General features: G+C 30.9%; 1 protein-coding gene across 8 annotated transcripts in view; it reads right to left on the bottom strand.

Moving 5' to 3' along the window:
* Window positions 1-18,884, bottom strand: part of LOC145268225 (neurobeachin-like) — a 607,546-nt gene that overhangs the window by 247,244 nt on the left and 341,418 nt on the right. For all 8 annotated transcript variants that reach the window (XM_080123533.1, XM_080123540.1, XM_080123535.1 and 5 more), the window contains exons 29-32: window positions 16,518-16,671; window positions 6,806-6,986; window positions 5,673-5,869; window positions 3,472-3,579 (exon numbers count right to left, since the gene is read on the bottom strand). In XM_080123533.1, coding sequence (XP_079979659.1) covers window positions 3,472-3,579; window positions 5,673-5,869; window positions 6,806-6,986; window positions 16,518-16,671 — 640 coding nt within the window. The remainder of the gene's footprint in view (window positions 1-3,471; window positions 3,580-5,672; window positions 5,870-6,805; window positions 6,987-16,517; window positions 16,672-18,884) is intronic.

The following is an 18,884-nucleotide window of genomic DNA, read 5'->3' as shown; positions in this document are numbered from 1 at the left end:
TTGTTTTTTTTACATTGGAGTCACAACTTTTTAAGGTCTGGAGGCCACTCGAGGATAGGGTTCATTGAGTGTACAATAGTCAATAGGATAATATCATAGTAATAATTAGTCATGGAAATTTGGAAAATTGGATCACTTAAAGATATGACTCATCAAGAATTTGTTTACGTTGGACTTGAAGACAACCAAGTTGTAGTCAGCTGGGAAACAGGCAAATGGAAGAGAGTTCCACAGGAGTGCAGTTCTAAGAAAAAAGCTTTGTTCATGGAATCTATGTTTTGATTTAGGCACAAATAAATTATTTTTCTATAAGGATTAACTTTAGTTTAACCCATACATTTTAAAAGATTTTTTTATAATTTCTTTAAATTATACTCCTAAAATTATCATTTGAGATCTGTATTCCATAATAAGATGTATTTTATGACCTGTTATAGTTGAGAAGATAAACAATGTATAAACCAAAATAACTCGTAACAATTTTCCAATCATTGGTGGAGATATATATATATATATATATATTTATTGACATTGCGGAATGTTTAATTTTGATTTCAAATGATGTAGTTTCAAATAACTTTTCATTATAATACCCTTACTTTATATATCATTTTAAAGTGTATTTTTCACTTTATCGAATCGTTTAAATTGCAATCATTTTGAAACAATTATGTCTTCTTTTCAGTCCACGCACAACTGTTTGAGAACTTGCTTTTAAATTAGATGTAATGTATATGATGAGTTGAGAGAGATTAGAAAAAAAAAGATTGATAAATGGGTACCTCATGAATTGAACAACAACCAAAAGAAATGACATTATGAATGACCCGGATCGTGATTTGCGATGAAAAGTGGGTTCTTTATGACAATAGGTAATGTTCAGCTCAGTAATTAGATGCCAACAAAACTCCATGACACTTCCAGAAGTTGCATCAAAAGAAGGTCATACTGACTGTTTGATAGTCTGCAATGAGTTTCATTTGAATGCAGGCAAAACCATTAAGTACTGTCAACAAATGACTGGAATGCTTCAGAAAATTCGACAACATCCAGCATTAGTCAACAGAAAAGGTCCAATTCTCGTTCATGATAATGTCCACCTTCACATTTTTAAACTGACCCTGTAGAAATTGAACAAATTGGGCTACAAAATTCTGCCTCATCCACCATACTCTCCAGACCTTTCACCTACTGACAACCACTTTTCCAAGCAAAATGCTTAAAAAACCTAAGCAATATCGAAAATGCCTTCAGCGACATTATCGCCACCAGAACACAAGATTTTTACATTAAATAAACTTGTTTTGCATTGGCAAAAGTGTGTTTATTCTGATGGTGCTTCTTTTGATTAATAAATTTTTGTTTGAGCCGAGATATGTTGATCTGACTTTAAAAGTTAAAAAACCGCAAGAACTTTCTTGTCAACCTGATATATAATATATATATATACATATATATATTATATATATATACTAGCGGGGATACCCGCCGTTCCCTGGTTGTTTGGAGGTGTGTGTGTAAGGGGAGAGGGAATTAAAGTAAAGAATAAGCGAAGTAGTAACCCTGTTTAAATAAGAAAAAAAAAAAAAAAAAAACGATGGTAAACTTCTGTACAAAATTGGCAAAACCAAAACTCAAAAAAACAGCAAACAAACGTAAAACTTCTTTACAAAAGAAATCGGAAAAACAAAAAGGAAAAATCAGGGGAAAAAATTAAAAAAAGAAAAACAGCTAAAAGCGAAAAAAGCAAAAAAAACAAAAAACAAAAAAACAAATGGCATAAATAACCCTTCGATTCGGTTAAGTCCATTCCAGGTTTTTTAAGCAACTACGAAGTAAAGAAAACCCAAACCGGTGTTCTTTCCTAAGTGAACGATCCTGCAACGGTGTAAAGTGGTGGCGGGGGAAGGACGAATTTATTAGAGAAAAGATTTAACTGCTTCCATTGATGTTAACCGATTTTGGCAGTGAACACTCACCAGAAGAATATAGGAATCTACGATTATCGAGGAAGTGAAGAGGTAATAGGCCTATAACACACTTCAGATATTGTGCTGTAGTGTGTGCACATTATATTTGCATGAAATGTCTTGATTTTCAATCCTATCAAGGTCAAAATCAGAGGGGAAAAAATGAGTTCATTTTATATATATATACTAGCGAGAGGTACCCGGCGTTGCCCGGATGTTTGTAGGTGTGTGTGTGTGTGGTGTTATATAAAAAAGAAACCGGGGGGGGGGGAGACCGAAGCCGAAGCCCTGAGGCGAAGTTTGAAAATAAAATTGGCCAGCCAGAATGAAGCATTGTTATAAGCGAATGAATAAGTGAAAGATGTTTGAAAGTCGTCGAGCGTTACGACGTTGACGATGTAAGCATTGTTATAAGCAAAGTAAGAAAAATCCAAACATCGAAAAAAAAAAAAAAAAAACTAACGTAAGGCAAACAAAGATGAAAACAGAAAAACGAACACGTGAAAAATGGCTTAAATAAGCCGGTTTCGATATTAAAATTTAAAAAATCGGTGGGTACCTGGGTGTTTTTGGGTGTCACTAAGAATAAGCGAAGTAAAAAAAGAACAGGAAAACGAACGTTACGTGAAAAATGGCTTAAATAATACAGGGTTCAATATTTAAATTTAAAAAAATCGAAAAAAAAAAAAAAATCTCACATCACGATTCGAACCCAAAACATTTAGATAATGAACCAAGGCCTTAACTACCTGGGCTAAACTGACACATCTGAAATTTGTTCGGTTTTTCAACTATTTAAAGTAAATCAGGGCACTACGTCATGACGTCATCTGACGCATGCGTTGTGGACCCCCCCCCCCCCCCCCGTCGAAAATTGTCGAAAAAGTTAACGTTTTTCTTTCTATCTCTCTCTCTCTCTGTTTGCGTCTCTCTCTCTCTCTCTCTCCCCAGCAGAAAATCGATCAGTTGACGCACTTCTGATGGTCCTTTTGGGCTAATTTTTCGATATTTGTCGTCCGGAGGGTGGGGCTTTTATTATGTCAATTATTGAATTTACTCCGCCCTTAACTCATCAAAAGAAAAGGAAAAAAGAAAATAAAGGAATATGGGCATGATTACAAAATCTGAAAATCAGAAGAGAAGTTGCAATTATGTTATCTTTTTTGTTGTGCCATCTTTGAATTTTCAAATCAAAAGAAAAGTTGCAACTGTGATATCTTTGAAAAGTGAAAGATGGCGTAACATGTCTTAGGCATTCAAATTATTGTGGATGGGCAGACAATCATATTTAAATTATCTCAGTTTCTCATCATATTTTCAGTACTAGGAATTATACTATGTGAGTTTCTGGGGCATACAATTATCAGCAAAACATTAACAAATCTCTACATGCCACTGATTGAAAGTAAAATGCTCAGTTTTCATTCTTGAGCCGTGCAATAGTCACTCTTGAAATATAATTTTTCATAAAAATTTTCAAACATTTTATTTTTTAACTTACCACATCTCTGTAGACAACAGCTCTTAAGCGTGTAATGTCCATATCCTGAAGTAACTTTTCAATATCTTTAACAGGAGTCATTTGACCTCCCAAGTTCTCGATAATATTCTGAAAAATAAAATGAAAAAATAAATAAGAATATTGGGTAAAAAAAATGTTAGAAGTCAGAAATTTAAAGTAAGCTTCAATTTCATAACTCCCTAATTTTTTTCTTGTGCTTCATTTTTTTAAAAATAAAATCTGCTTGTGGCATACAATTATCATTTGTTATTATTATCATATTTGGTTGGTGCTTGTGCATTATACGTGCATATTTAAAAAAAAAATGTTTAATGCACTTCAAGTAAAAGCACTATTACAATACTTATGCGTCATGTTAAAATTAGTAAAAATTTCAAAAGTTACAAGTAGAAAACTAATTACAAGTAGAAATATAATTTAGCAAATAATTCAGTTTATTTTATTTTTTAATTTTAAAGACTTCTCAGAATTAACTGTAATCTATCAATTTGACCAAATAATTCTAATTCTTCAACAGCTAAAATATATGTTTTATTTATTTCATTTTTGTTATTTTAATAAATTGCTATTATTTTGATATTGGTGATTTTTTTTTTCATAAAAAAGTTTCTTAAAATGTCAAAAAGGTCTTTTCTTCTCTGTTTGACAAACTGATTTATCTCTCTTGTTTCAATTAAATTCTAACATTTCAAATTAGAAAATGGCAGACTGAGAATAGCTGTTTTTTGTGAAAAGTTCTAGCAGATCTACTTGCTCATTTTTCTGTAATTAAATTTTTTTTTTTTACTAATTTTGACATAATATGTATTAGTATGTTTACAGGAAGTGCATTATTTTTTTTTTAGGAATCCACTTATAATGCACAAGCACCATTTGGTTTAATGTCCATTTTACATGTTGAACAACTTTATAAAATTAACTTCCAAACCTATCTATGGCCAGAGATTTATAGATCCCCTTTTAGCTTAAGCATATTTTTATCTCTTTCTCCATTGTTTTCCTTGACTTTCTCCCCTGCCAATTGACTCTGCCACCTCAACTGTTTTACATTTATTAACGCAAGAACTCATGCATTTTTTCAATGTTGCCATACTATTACAGTTTACTGTTTAGCATGCATCTCCCTATATTGTCTAGGTTTAATCTTACCCTGTTCCTAGGAAGGCAGAGTTTGACAAAGGGTCACTTTTTAATGTGAAGGGAAAATCCAGCTCACCAAAAAGGGAACTCTGCATTGGTACAAAAATAAAAATTTACACAGTCTAGAAAGATTTCTTCTTCAAGTATCGAGGTGTAGTATCAAAACAGATACGAGCCAAAAGACCAAAGAACTATCTTACCCTGTTATGTTGTTAAAATACACATTCACACCTTTTTTGAAAATACAGCCACAGATGCTGGCAAGCGCTATTCAACGGATGACTCTGAATGCAGGCAAACAAAGATGGTGATATATTATTTTGTCACAAACTCAAGTAATATCAGACTAAGACTGATAGATGTAATTTGTATCATTCTATGCATTGACTCCTTGTAAATAAGATATCTATATCAAGTCAACTTGACTATCAGTATTTTTTCCACTATTTTATGTCATTCATGTGCTACCCAACACATACACATATTTGCAAAGTATTAATGATATGCCAATATCCACATTTATGAAATGTTCAAGGAGCAGCAATACACAATGGTAGGTATTCCTGCTAATATTCAATGAACTTAAGGAAATCAAAATTTTATCAAAAAAAAAAATTAAATAAAGTTGGATATCTATAAATATAAAAGCGAAAATGTATGTATGTATGTATGTTCGCTTTTCCTCGATGTCCACGAAAGGCTTCTTTCAAAGAAGCGCTTGCTTGCTTCACAACTTTTTAAAAGTTTTTATATCATCTATAAATTGTAATATCTATGAATTATCCACAGAGCTCGCCTCTCTATTTAATTTTATTGACTTTCAGACCTTAATTATTCCATATTTCCCCGCATCACCACGCGTTACATTCGGTTTTTTAAAAAAACTTTACTATTTTCCAACTGCGCGTCGTCAACGCTTCGGGTTTTTTTTCACATACCCCGAAAAACACCCGGGCAATGCCGGGTACCCCTCGCTAGTCTTATATAAAAAAAAAAAAATACATATTTATAACGAGTATAACACAAGTGTTATTTTATACCTTAGAAGATGGATGAGAACCGCCAATGAGAGAGTGGATTGGATCTGCCTCATTTGTGGGATTTGAATTCTGTGGTGTAGGTGGTGGTGGTGGTTGCAGCGACGGAGACGGGGATGGTGGCATAGGTTCTGTCACAGGGGTCTTTGCAGTATGTCTATGTTTGCATTCCAGACAATTCCTCACTGCAGATGTACACACTATAAAAGTATATATATATGTAAAAAAGCTAAATTAATTAAGAACAGGTCAACCTTAGAAAAGAATCACTGCGATAAATGTAGAAGAAAACACCATATAAAAATGAAACCTGAAGTAAAATTAAAAGTTTTGTCATTAAAATATTTCTTGAATAAAGAATGCATTTAAAAATCTTGTCTGTATAGAGTTAGCATGAAATAAATGTTGTGTTTATAAAAGAGACATTGTCAATCTCTCTCTCTACTCTGTCAATAATAGAGACATGACTAGTCTCTCTACTCTATTATTATTTCCATGGAAGGTGCTTAACTGAACTCAAATCTCTGGTTCCTACTTTTTAGACATTCACAGCAAGAACTCTTCTTCTACAACATTGAGAAAAAAAAACTTTCCTTTTTTCCTTTGTCTACCTAACTTCAAACTTATTATCAAACAGCATTTCCATGTACACAGTATTTTTACAAGAACTTCTCATTTGGGGAACAGGACTGCTTCCCTGCAGACTACAACATAGCCATCTTCAACTCTAATGTCATAAATCATCCTCATAAGTAATCAAATTTTGTTCATACCATCTATTGTCTTTAGTCCTCTCATAATATTCTTCGCCTTTCAACTGACAATCTGTCCACCATATTAACCCTTATCCTTGAGTAGCTTTTGGTCTTGATTTGTGGTTAAGTGGTGGCTGATTGTAAAACAGTTATATATAAACTGCTGATATAATAAAAGGCTTTTATATATATATATAAAAGACTAATAAAGTTTATATCACTTATTTCAAATAAAACTTTGGCTAAATAATTGTTTTTTTTTTAATTTAATTTTTTTATATTAAGAAATTTGCATCTGATAAGTTTTTATAAAAAGAACATGAATAGTAACGCTATAACCATAGCTTTCAGAGTTTCAAATAAATTTCATAACTAACTTACCCAAACGTAGACATTGACGAAGTATGCCACCTGGTGGCATATTTTTTTCTTGCTCCAATTCCGAGAAATTTGTTGAACTAGTGAAAACCACAATATCCGTCATGTTCATTATTCTTTGTAGAATAGAAACAGCTTGTTCTATGCTTAACCCTTGGTTTGGTTCCAAAATTTCTATTTCTCCCTAAAATTTAAAACAATTTTGAAAAAAAAAAAATATTAAAAAAAAAATGTTATCATCATGAATAAACATAGATTTTATTTTTATTTTTTTTTTTAAACACAAAAAAAAAAAATACATTCAATGATTTATTTTATACTAGCCTGGGTGCCGGGCATTGCCTGGGTGTTTGGAGGTGTGTGTTGAGCAAAAAAAAAAGTGATAGTAGGCAGGCAGGCTCGAACCCGTGACGTGAAGGTGGAAAAGAAAGTTAAAGAAAATCTAACATCTTAGCCGATGTCTCCATGACGTAACCAGAAGTCAAAAGCGTTAAAATTAACCAAAGTCAATCCAACAGTGATGATGACTTGCTAAAATATCGGCGAAAAAAAAAATCGACCCCTCCTTGTACAAAACAGTCGAGTTTAGGGTGAAGGAATTAATGTTTTTGGCCAATTTTTTGATATTTGTCGCCCAAGACGTTGAGCTTCAAAATGATACTGATCTTGTCAGGATCCGTTGCCTCTGTCAAAAGTTTTTACGAAACATACAAACATACATACATTTAAACAGACAGATGGGAGTTATATTATAGATTAAAGTCACAAAATTAAAAAAAAAAGTACCAAAACCTCAAGCCCATTTGCATTATTATTCAGACTAATATTCGAGTGTATTCACACCATTTCAGAGAATATAATTTCAGCCCTTTTTCCGGTACATCTAGTCAAACTTGGAAAGCGTCCATATTATTTGGATTATTTGGACAACTGTTCTCCTCTTACTTAGCATAGCCAGTAATGGTATGAAAGCTCTGTAAATATATAATGCAAATATGTTTAAATCATTTGGAAATTGTTTCTGGATTTTTTTTAGATGATGATTGATTGTTTGGACTACTATTCTCATCTTAAACATTATTTTCACAATGTTTCGACTAACGTAACCTTCTACAGAGAACAGTAGTCCAAATAATACAAAATACCAATTACCAATTCTCATCTCCAAATTTCAGAAACATAATTTGGAAATCTGTATGTTAAACTCTGAAACCTATATAAGATATCAAACTGAACACTTTATCATTTTTTATTTTTATTTTATGACAATCGCTCCAGACAATGCATGGAGCCATCTGATGCAAGGAGCTAAAAAAATATCATTCAAAAGTCAAAAACTAGCCAACAATAAATGTTCAATGGGTAGATTCTGACCCAGAAAACAGCAATTCTTCTCCCTTTGTCAGAAACATTCCTAGTGAAACATGAGAATTAAAGAACAAAATAAGAAAAGGGAGTCAATTATTCTCATTCGATCAGCCATGAAATTCAGCACAACTTTCAAAGTTCCAAAAAGATGCAGTTGAGATGATCCCATGTTACACTGGATAAAGTTTGCCAATATAACATTTGAGATGAGAATAGTAGTTTAAATAATACCAATTATTAGTCCCCATCTCCAAAATTTTGAAACTTGTATTGATATAAGTTTTTAGTTTTGTATGTGAGGTTGTTAAGGATTTGGGGAATTCTTTCAGTTGCTATCTGTAGTAGTATATCAGTGAATCTTGTAATTGGGTTTGGCTCTTGGAGAATTTTGCTTTTTAATTAGGGATGTACTGAGGTCTTTATACACGTGCCAGTTGGATTTGTGTATTTATCACTGTTGTCACTCTTTTATTTATGTCATTGTTTTAGAGAGAAACTGCTCCAGACAAGTCATGAAGCCACTTACTGTAAAAAGCTAAAACAAAGATACCATTTAAATGTCCAAAACTAGCCAAGAATAAGTGTTCTATGCATGGACTCTGCTCCAGAAAACAGCAATTCTCTCCCTCCCCCCTTTGTCAGAAACATCGTTCATCAAATACAAGGTCTAACAGACAAAATAAAGGAAGCAAGAGTTACGAGGCTTCCGAAAAGTAAACTCAAGGTCCACTTTCTACTCTGCTTGTTTGTTACTGTTTTTTTTTTTTCTGAATTCTTTCTGATTTCTAGCCAATTCACTAGATTTTAGGCCATAATGATTTTCAGTATCTCATAATGAAGAATGTGGGATTATCCGTAACAAAAAGTATGTCATATTTCTAAAATATTTTTTTATTTAATCTAAAACATATCCATTTCACTATGACCATCGTAGTCTCTAACTCTTGCTTTCTTTATTTTGTCCTTTAATCCTCACATTCCATGGGCAATATTTCTAAAAAAAGTGGAAGCATTGCTGTTTTTCAAATAGAAATCTATCGATCTAACACTTATTGACTTTTTTTTGGACCATAAAGTAGCATTCTCTATTTAACACCTTATAAGTGTCTTCATGTCTTGTCTGGAGCGATTTCCATTAAAATAAAATAGGAAATGTTTGAATTGGTCCAGCAAATTGTTTAAATCTTTTTAATTTCATATTCTGGTAGGACGTATATTGTGCATGTTATTATTGTGTACTGGAGTGTAGCTATTACTGCTATTGCAGGTAGGTGGGTGCTTAATTGAAGTAGCTCTTGAGGTATTGATTTTTTATAAGAATTGAAGTGCTACCTATTGATCTATTATCTATTATTGATCTATTGATTTTTCTGTATATATGATATTCATTAAATGATATAGTCTCAGATTCCTTGAGGTACGTTTTTCGAAGTCAAGCTATATTTAGGTTATTGTTCATCAGAAGATGTTTGATTTCTTCATAGTTTGCCATAATTCTTTGATTGCAGAATATTTTTGTTATTCTTTTGGGAATCATTTATTTTTTTAATATTTAGTTCTTCAATCTGCAAAAGTTTTTTTAAGTTAAATTTTTTTTTATTTTTAAGAGTTTCTGGACTTTTTCTTTTTTTTTTTTTACTTTTCACCTATCTTCATCTTTGAGGATATTGTAGTTTTATCTCTTGTTGAGGTTTGATTTCTTGTTTGAAAACAATTGAGCTTTGGTTGTAATGTTGTCAGCTTTGATTTTTGTCTGTTTCTTAGATTTTGTTTATTTGCCTTTACTGGTCTTGATTATAGTTTCAGAGAATTCTTTAATATTTCTTTGGTTATCTTTTTCTTTGCATCGTATTCGAGTTGTTGTTACTTTTTCTTCAGCTTCTTAATTTTTTAGATGAGGGTTGATTATTCATTATTTGGATTCTTCAAACTACTGTTCTCATCTTGAGTGCTATTTTCACAACATTTTGGTCAATGTAACCTCTGACCTTTTTCAGCACCTCTGAAGAATCAAAGGCACTGAATTAAAATTAGAAAAGATTAAAATTTTAAAAATAAACTTTTATTTTTATAATGTCATAAATATGTCACGGTTTCCACCAAAAGAAACAGCTCACCAAAAAAGGATCCCAGTTCAAAACGTAAAAACCACCGCCAATGACCCTTCGACAAGTACTTCAATATAAATAATTATCCCGTGGGACTCTTAATCATACAATTCCTGCTAGAATAATATTCACAACTTTCCCAGCTTCAAATTGATACAACACACGAAAAATAGTTCAAACAGCTGACTCCCTACAACATTTTGACACAAAAACAAACACAAATCAAGAACAAAAACGAGGATCAGCACTGCAAGCCTTGGTGTCTACAACTATGTCCGCCGGACGAGTATAAATACAGCGTTTTTCTTTCAACCAGCAGTCAGTCACAGCTAGATGGCTGCACGGTGAGATTAGGCCTGTCAGCGGCCCAACCCACCATGCAAGTCAGCGCGTGTTTCCCATAACCACTGAAGACGACATTGTAGCCATGCCAGTTCAAACACCAGCTGGACTCCAACCCTCAGCCTGAGACCTCCTACCACCATTCAGTTTCTTTACGAAAAATAAACCTGAACGGATTCACGGCAGTATCTAATGCATTTGTCATCACTTTTTTGCCATTGTCATTTTTTCATCTTTTTCTTGCCTGTGTTGTCTTTTAGTTGTAGGGCCAATTGCCATCGACATTCGGCCCTGCAACAAATATATTTCTCATAAAATTTCAAATAAAATAAAAACTTCTATTTTTTTTAAATTTTGTTAAAAGTGAAAATAAAGACTGTGTTATTTTTATCTTTTTATAATTTTGTTATTTTTTCTTCTATATTTTTCCTTTTCTTAGATTTTATTTCAATTAATTGCTTCGCAATAGAAATACTGAAGAACAATAAAAGTTAAGGAACTGATTTGCCTTGCCACTACTTCCAGTAGCGTTCCGCAGAAAATTAAGAAGTATGTTAGTTGACTATAACGAAGAATTAGTGTTGACTTATATTGGGTGAAGTGGTAAAAGTCCTCCACATGACATGAGGTTGTCTGCCAGTTGTGAGATCATATGAGTGACATTAACGACATAGATATGGTTTTCACCAGAATTCACAGATGAAGATAGATAAAAATTAAAAGAGAAAGTCTAGAAGATCTTAAAAACAAAAGAAAATATTTAAAACTTAAAATCAGTTTTGCAGATTATAGAACTAAAAACTGGCATAAATGTATACATCCAACTAAAATATAAAATTTGTTCTTCAGGTGTAACTTAAGAAATTGCATGATATTTAAAATTCAACTCTTTATTTAATCCACGGAGATAGCATATTCTCATTCCATCAGTCATGACTGGGTAGAAATTATAAGTAATTTGCAATTGTATTTTGAACGTCACATGCACTGAGGATTGAACCTCTAGAAGTCGCCGTAGAAGTCTTAAAATCGACTTCTACCAAATACATTATCCACTAGACCACAGGTCCTTTTTTTTTTCTTTTGTGTTTGTGTTTTACTATTTCATTTTTTTTTTTTTACTGTTTCATTTTTTTTTTTGTGTTTGTGTTTTACTATTTCATTTTTTTTTTTTACTATTTCATTTTTTTTTACTGTTTCATTTTTTTTTTGTGTGTTCGTGTTTTACTATTTCATTTTTTTTTTTTACTGTTTCATTTTTTTTTTGTGTTTCACTGTTTCATTTTTTTTTGTTTTACTGTTTCATTTTTTTTTTGTTTTACTGTTTCATTTTTTTTTTGTTTTACTGTTTCATTTTTTTTTTGTTTCACTGTTTCATTTTTTTTTTGTTTTACTGTTTCATTTTTTTTTTGTTTTACTGTTTCATTTTTTTTTTGTTTTACTGTTTCATTTTTTTTTTTTTTACTGTTTCATTTTTTTTTTTACTGTTTCATTTTTTTTTTTGTTTTACTGTTTCATTTTTTTTTTTGTGTTTTTCTGTTTCATTTTTTGTTTTTTTTAAATTCATATTTGAGTATAAATCTTTTAAATTTGCTTGAAATTTTGGTAATTCATTATGGTTTAGTTTTATGTTTTTTTTTATATTGATCATTTTTTTTCATTTTGTTGGTTTGGTGGGATTATTTTTTAAGCAGTTTCTGCATATGTGTACTTTTTTTCTTAAGTAAGTTCAACAATTTTCCTTGCTTCCAGGTGTTTTACTTTAGTAATCTATTTTTGGTAAATTTCTCAAGCTTTTGGAATAGCCTGGGTGGTTTTCATTGCAGTTTGGACATCTTATGTCATTTTGGCATTTTTCTTCTGTCTGGTTGGGTTCATTTTCTCCACATTTGCCGACATATTTTCATCTTTCTACATGTTGCATCCCTCTGCCTGTTCTACAAGTACTTTAATGGTGAATGCTCCGAAGAACTGCAAGCACTGGTACCCCCTCAATGTAAATACACCCGACAAACCCAACAAGCAGCTAAATCCCACCCTTTCACAGTAGAGATCCCTAGATGTAAGAGAACCTTCTACTCCAGTAGTTTCTTCCCCAGAATCGCTAGACTTTGGAATTCCCTTCTGGGTCTCTGCTTCCCCAACTGTACTGACATGCAGAAGTTCAAGTGTAACGTGAACCGACATCTTGCTGTCCAACTCCCTACATAGTACCCCTGTAGCTTATGTCCCTGATAGTAGCCCCCTACATCAAAGTGGCAATGTGCCTTGTTTGTGCTTAGTTTTACATACAAAAAAAACTTTGCATCTAAAGTTGTAGAACTTTTCCATTTTTAAAAGGGGGGGGGGGTTAACTGGAGTTTTCCCAGAAAATCTGTTCTGTTACTTTTTTACTCATATCATGTTTAATGTTTATGCAGAATTTCAAAAAATTCCAAGGCGTAGTTATTGAGAAAAGTGCGGACAGACAAACAAACAAAGGTTAATTTACAGGTCCCCCGACAAAAGGAGGATGGACAAAAGGAGGAGATAATTCCTGGGGAGGGGTGGTCTCGTGATCACAAAACTGACACTACACTATCTGCCCCACCCTCCAAAAAAGTGATGATACTTCCTACGATGATGGTCATGACCATAGAATAAATACTACATTATCTAATTTTTTTCTAGGAATTCAATTATTGAGGGTGGTTATTTTGGGGTTGAATATTTTTCATCTTTCGAGCTAAAGATGTTCGAAACATCAGATTGATATCACTTAAAGGTTTAGGAGGCCGAGGGATGGGAGTGTCATGCGCGTTTCTTTTTTTTCTTCTTTTTTTTTCATCACCCTTGCTTCCCACCCACCTCTGAGCCCTTCATGAGAAGAGCCAGGAGGAAAACTCATTTGATATGGCACCACATGGATACAGGGATGACATAATTGACTTTGGTGAAACACTACATAACTGTAGTTTTTTAAATTTGCTTTTTGAAGTTTTTAAGAAAAATATCAGGAATGTCACAGCCATGTCAATGTTTTTGTCATCAAAACCAATTAACCCTCAACCATGACTTTCTACCATTTTTTTGGAGGGATGGGATAATTATTAGTGACGGGATTGAAATACAAATTGTTGTGAGTAGTTTGGTGCAGGTTTTATATAGTGGGACATGACCAGTCGATTGATCAAAACGCCTGTCTAACCAGATAAGGGCCAAGGTTGATTGTTCCAGTGTGCATATCCACTTTTCCAGATTATGGACTGCATAGCTACGAGGATACCTTTTTTAAGTATCATGGGCTGCCAACTACATCAAACTGACAACACCATTCAGGAAGGAAAGAAAGGAGAGAAAGAAAGAAAAAGAATACAAGGGAAAAATGTTGCTTTTGTTTTGTTTTTGGGTTTGAAAAATAGGATCAAGTTTGACAAAAGGGAAAGGAGACAAATAATAACAATCATTTTTTGCTAATTTTTGGTCACACCAGAGATTTACATGATATTAAGCATCCATGTATTTAAATAATAATTGCAGAATATAAAAAAATGGAATTGAAATAAAAAGAAAAAGAAAAAATTAGGTTATAGTCAGCTAACATACTTCCTAACTTCTGACATAGCACTACCGGAAGCAGTGAAAAGGCAAATCAGTTGCTTCACTTTTGTTGTTCTTCAGTATTTCTATTGCGAAGCGATTTATTGAAATAAAATATGAGAAAATGATGTTATTGGAAAGTATACAATAGAAATTAACAAAATTATACAAATAAAAATAACAGAATTAGTCTTTTATGATGGTCATCTGCAAGAATTCCTGTGGCAGCGGAAAATCAAAACCAACTATTTGGGACTATTATCTATTGGATAGGTTTTTCTTATGATGTTGAAATTTTGTTATTTTTATGTCAATAATTTCATTTTTATTTTGATTTCAATAGTTTCATTTGTTATTTTGATTCCAATAATTTCATTTGTTATTTGGATTTCAATAATTTCATTTGCTATTTTGATTTCAATAATTTCATTTGTTATTTTGATTTCAATAATTTAATTTGTTATTTTGATTTTGATAATTTCATTTATTTGGATTTCAATAATTTCATTTGCTATTTTGATTTCAATAATTTCATTTGTTATTTTGATTTCAATAATTTAATTTGCTATTTTGATTTTGATAATTTCATTTATTTTGATTTCAATAATTTCATTTGTTATTTTGATTTCAATAATTTATTTGTTATTTTGATTTCAATAATTTCATTTGTTATTTGGATTTCAATAATTTCATTTGTTATTTTGATTTCAATAATTTCATTTGTTATTTTGATTTCAATAATTTCATTTGTTATTTTGATTTCAATAATTTCATTTGTTATTTTGATTTCAATAATTTCATTTGTTATTTTGATTTCAATAATTTCATTTGTTATTTTGATTTCAATAATTTCATTTGTTATTTTGATTTCAATAATTTCATTTGTTATTTTGATTTCAATAATTTCATTTGTTATTTTGATTTCAATAATTTCATTTGTTATTTGGATTTCAATAATTTCATTTATTATTTTGATGTCAATAATTTCATTTGTTATTTGGATTTCAATAATTTCATTTGTTATTTTGATTTCAATAATTTTATTTGTTATTTTGATTTCAATAATTTCATTTGTTATTTTGATTTCAATAATTTCATTTGTTATTTTGATTTCAATAATTTCATTTGTTATTTTGATTTCAATAATTTCATTTGTTATTTTGATTTCAATAATTTCATTTGTTATTTTGATTTCAATAATTTCATTTGTTATTTTGATCTCAATAATTTCATTTGTTATTTTGATTTCAATAATTTCATTTGTTATTTGGATTTCAATAATTTCATTTATTATTTTGATGTCAATAATTTCATTTGTTATTTTGATTTCAATAATTTCATTTGTTATTTTGATTTCAATAATTTCATTTGTTATTTTGATTTCAATAATTTCATTTGTTATTTTGATTTCAATAATTTCATTTGTTATTTTGATTTCAATAATTTCATTTGTTATTTTGATTTCAATAATTTCATTTGTTATTTTGATTTCAATAATTTCATTTATTATTTTGATGTCAATAATTTCATTTGTTATTTGGATTTCAATAATTTCATTTGTTATTTTGATTTCAATAATTTCATTTGTTATTTGGATTTCAATAATTTCATTTATTATTTTGATGTCAATAATTTCATTTGTTATTTGGATTTCAATAATTTCATTTGTTATTTGGATTTCAATAATTTCATTTGTTATTTTGATTTCAATAATTTCATTTGTTATTTTGATTTCAATAATTTCATTTGTTATTTTGATTTCAATAATTTCATTTGTTATTTTGATTTCAATAATTTCATTTGTTATTTTGATTTCAATAATTTCATTTGTTATTTTGATTTCAATAATTTCATTTGTTATTTTAGTTTTCAATGATTTTATTTGTCATTTTGATTCCAATAATTTCATTTTTAAATTTTCATAAACATATATTTATTATCATTATGCAAATTTAAATAAAAAAACTTTTATTATATAAAGTTAAAATAATAAACTTATTTTTATAATTTCACAAATATATTTCTTATAAAATTTCAAATAAAATAAAAACTTTTATTTATTAATATTGTTATTAAAAGTGCAAATGAAGACTTGTTGTGTTATTTTTATCTATTTATAATTTTGTTATTTTTTCTTCTATATTTTTCAATAATGACCTTTTCTTATATTTTATTTCAATTAATTGTTCTGCAATAGAAATGCTGAAGAACAATAAAAGTGAAGGAACCGATTTGCCTTGTCACCACTTCCGGTTGCGTTCTGCAGAAAATTAAGAAGTACGTTAGTTGACTATAACGAAGAATTAATGTTGACTTACGTTGGGTGAAGTGGCTGCAGCCAACAGTGGCAAAAGTCCTCCACATGACATGATGAGGTTGTCTGCCAGTTGTGAGATCATATGAGTGACATTAACAACGTAAATATGGTTTTCGCCAGAGTTGACAAAATCTACTACTGCACGCGTACTATGGCTGAAAAAGATTAAACAGAAAAGATATATACATGAGATGGACCAGCATCCATTACTTCTATACAACAAAAATCTGAATTAAAATGACAAGAGCTAAAATGCTCAAAAGGTGACATGCATAGGGATACATCACAGAAGAGATGTTGCGAGTCTATCACCGCACTATCATTATTTTCATGGCAGGTGCTCGACTGAGCTTCAATCTATGATAAACATTCACAACAAACACTCATCCAGCTACCACAATAATTTCTTTTTACTCTGTATCTGTGCCTAAAACTAAACAAAAACTCCCTGAGCAAAGTTTTTTTTTTTAGAACTGTCTCTGCTTGGAAAACAATACTGTAGGACTGCTTCCCAGTTGATTATTACATGATCATTTTCAAGTTTAATGTAAATTTGTTCTTGTTGAACAATCCTCTTAAAATTTTGCTATTACCAATCATTAAGACGTCGCTACGCAGTCTACTTGACACTCATTAAACCTTTATCCTCAAGTGACCTTTGAACTTTGATAAGCAGTAACCTAGTAAAAAAAAAAAAAAAAAGCTAAAACAGAAGTGAGGGACTTTGTGATCAATTAACACGCTAAACAGAAAATTCATTATTAGACAGATATATGAAAATATAGCCTTAAAAATAGCTATTTTTAAGTGAACTAAGCTTTGTCATTGCATAAAGTATGTACATAAGGTGTAATAAAGAACTATATGTATAGTTTCTATTAGTGTAGTTATTTATCTCCCTTCTATGGTGGGAAGGTGTAACACAAGGGTCAGAAAGTAGGATTGAAGAGCTAGCACCCTACAGGAAGAACACACTGGCCTGCAAAAAATGCTTGGGAAATCCTGTCGGCATTCCCTGATGAGGGATCCCCAGGTGATCAGCAAAAAACTAACCTTTTCTCAAAGAGAGAAGGCAAAGCCTAGAAAGGTGGACCTCCTAGAACTGCACAGGACCAGCGACATACTGTAGTCAACAGAGAAGAGAAAAATGGTTTAAACTGTTTGTTTTGGGGCTGAGGGAAAAATTTATTGGCTGAGATCCTATTGCTGTATATGCAAGCAAAATATTATCTATACTGATAGAAACTGAGAGGAAGCTAAATGTCTTTGAAATGAAATGTTTAAAAATTATACCTGGTGTAATTTTATGAGATAGACTATAAAATGCAGACATTATGAAGAAGCTTAATTTTAACAGATCACTCAATGACATTGTTTGAAATAAAGAGATTAAAGTACTTATGCAGAAAAAGAACTGCTACCTTCAGAATTTTCAGGGCAGTGTACATAAAATATTAGGTGTCAAACGAAAGTTCTGTGATTTTTTTTTTTTTAATGCAAACACTGACCAATTTTTTCAATGAAAAATATATTTGCTATTACAAAGATAATTCAATGAAAAATTAATTTAAAAAAGAAAACAATTTGTGTTGTTACAAAGAAAATACAAAGAACAATGGACAATTTTATGAAACATTAAATTAAAATTAAAATCAAGAAGTTTATTTTTTTTAATAACAAACAATTGATAGCAAACCAAAATTTTTTTTCATTTTATGATTTTTTTTGTTCAAATCAAGATAAATATTTATTTTTTTTTTAAAAATGATAAACCAACAATAACAAATAAATGTTTTCTTAAATGACGTTAGCTGCTGCAATGTCACTGGCTCATCATGTTTTGGCATTTTACATACTCTGTTCAGATGATTCCAATGATAGCACGTTCCTTATTCTGGATGAATACTTCAATCTATGGTCCCCCCACTCGCCAAACTTTCACAAGAAACACTCGTCTAGCTGTAAACACTATCAATAATTTCCCCCACTCTTTATCTGTGCCTAAACCTAAACGTAGATTCCATGAACAAAGCTTCTTTCTTAGAACTGCATGCCTGTGGAATTGTCTTCCGTTTTCCTGCTTTCTGGCTGACTACAATATGGTTGTGTTCAAGTCTAAAGTAAATAAGTTCTTGATGAGCCGTTCCATATAAGTTATCAAATTTACCAAATTTTCATTACTAATGATTACTATATTGTCCAATTTCTACTGTACACTCTTTAACCCTTATCCTTGAGTGGCCTCTGGGCCTTGATAATGTGGTGATGCCTATGTAAAAAAAAAAAAAAAAAAAAGATTAACTTGATTTGGTACACTTACTGGCTACCAAACTCTAGCTATGTAAAGAAATCACATAAAAAAAAGTTT

Source organism: Euprymna scolopes, chromosome 43, assembly GCF_053919585.1.
Source record: "Euprymna scolopes isolate OS-2025 chromosome 43, ASM5391958v1, whole genome shotgun sequence".
Classification (NCBI taxonomy): Eukaryota; Metazoa; Mollusca; class Cephalopoda; order Sepiida; family Sepiolidae; genus Euprymna; species Euprymna scolopes.
Note: the sequence above shows the minus strand (reverse complement) of the source record. Positions and strands in the feature narration are given on the sequence as shown.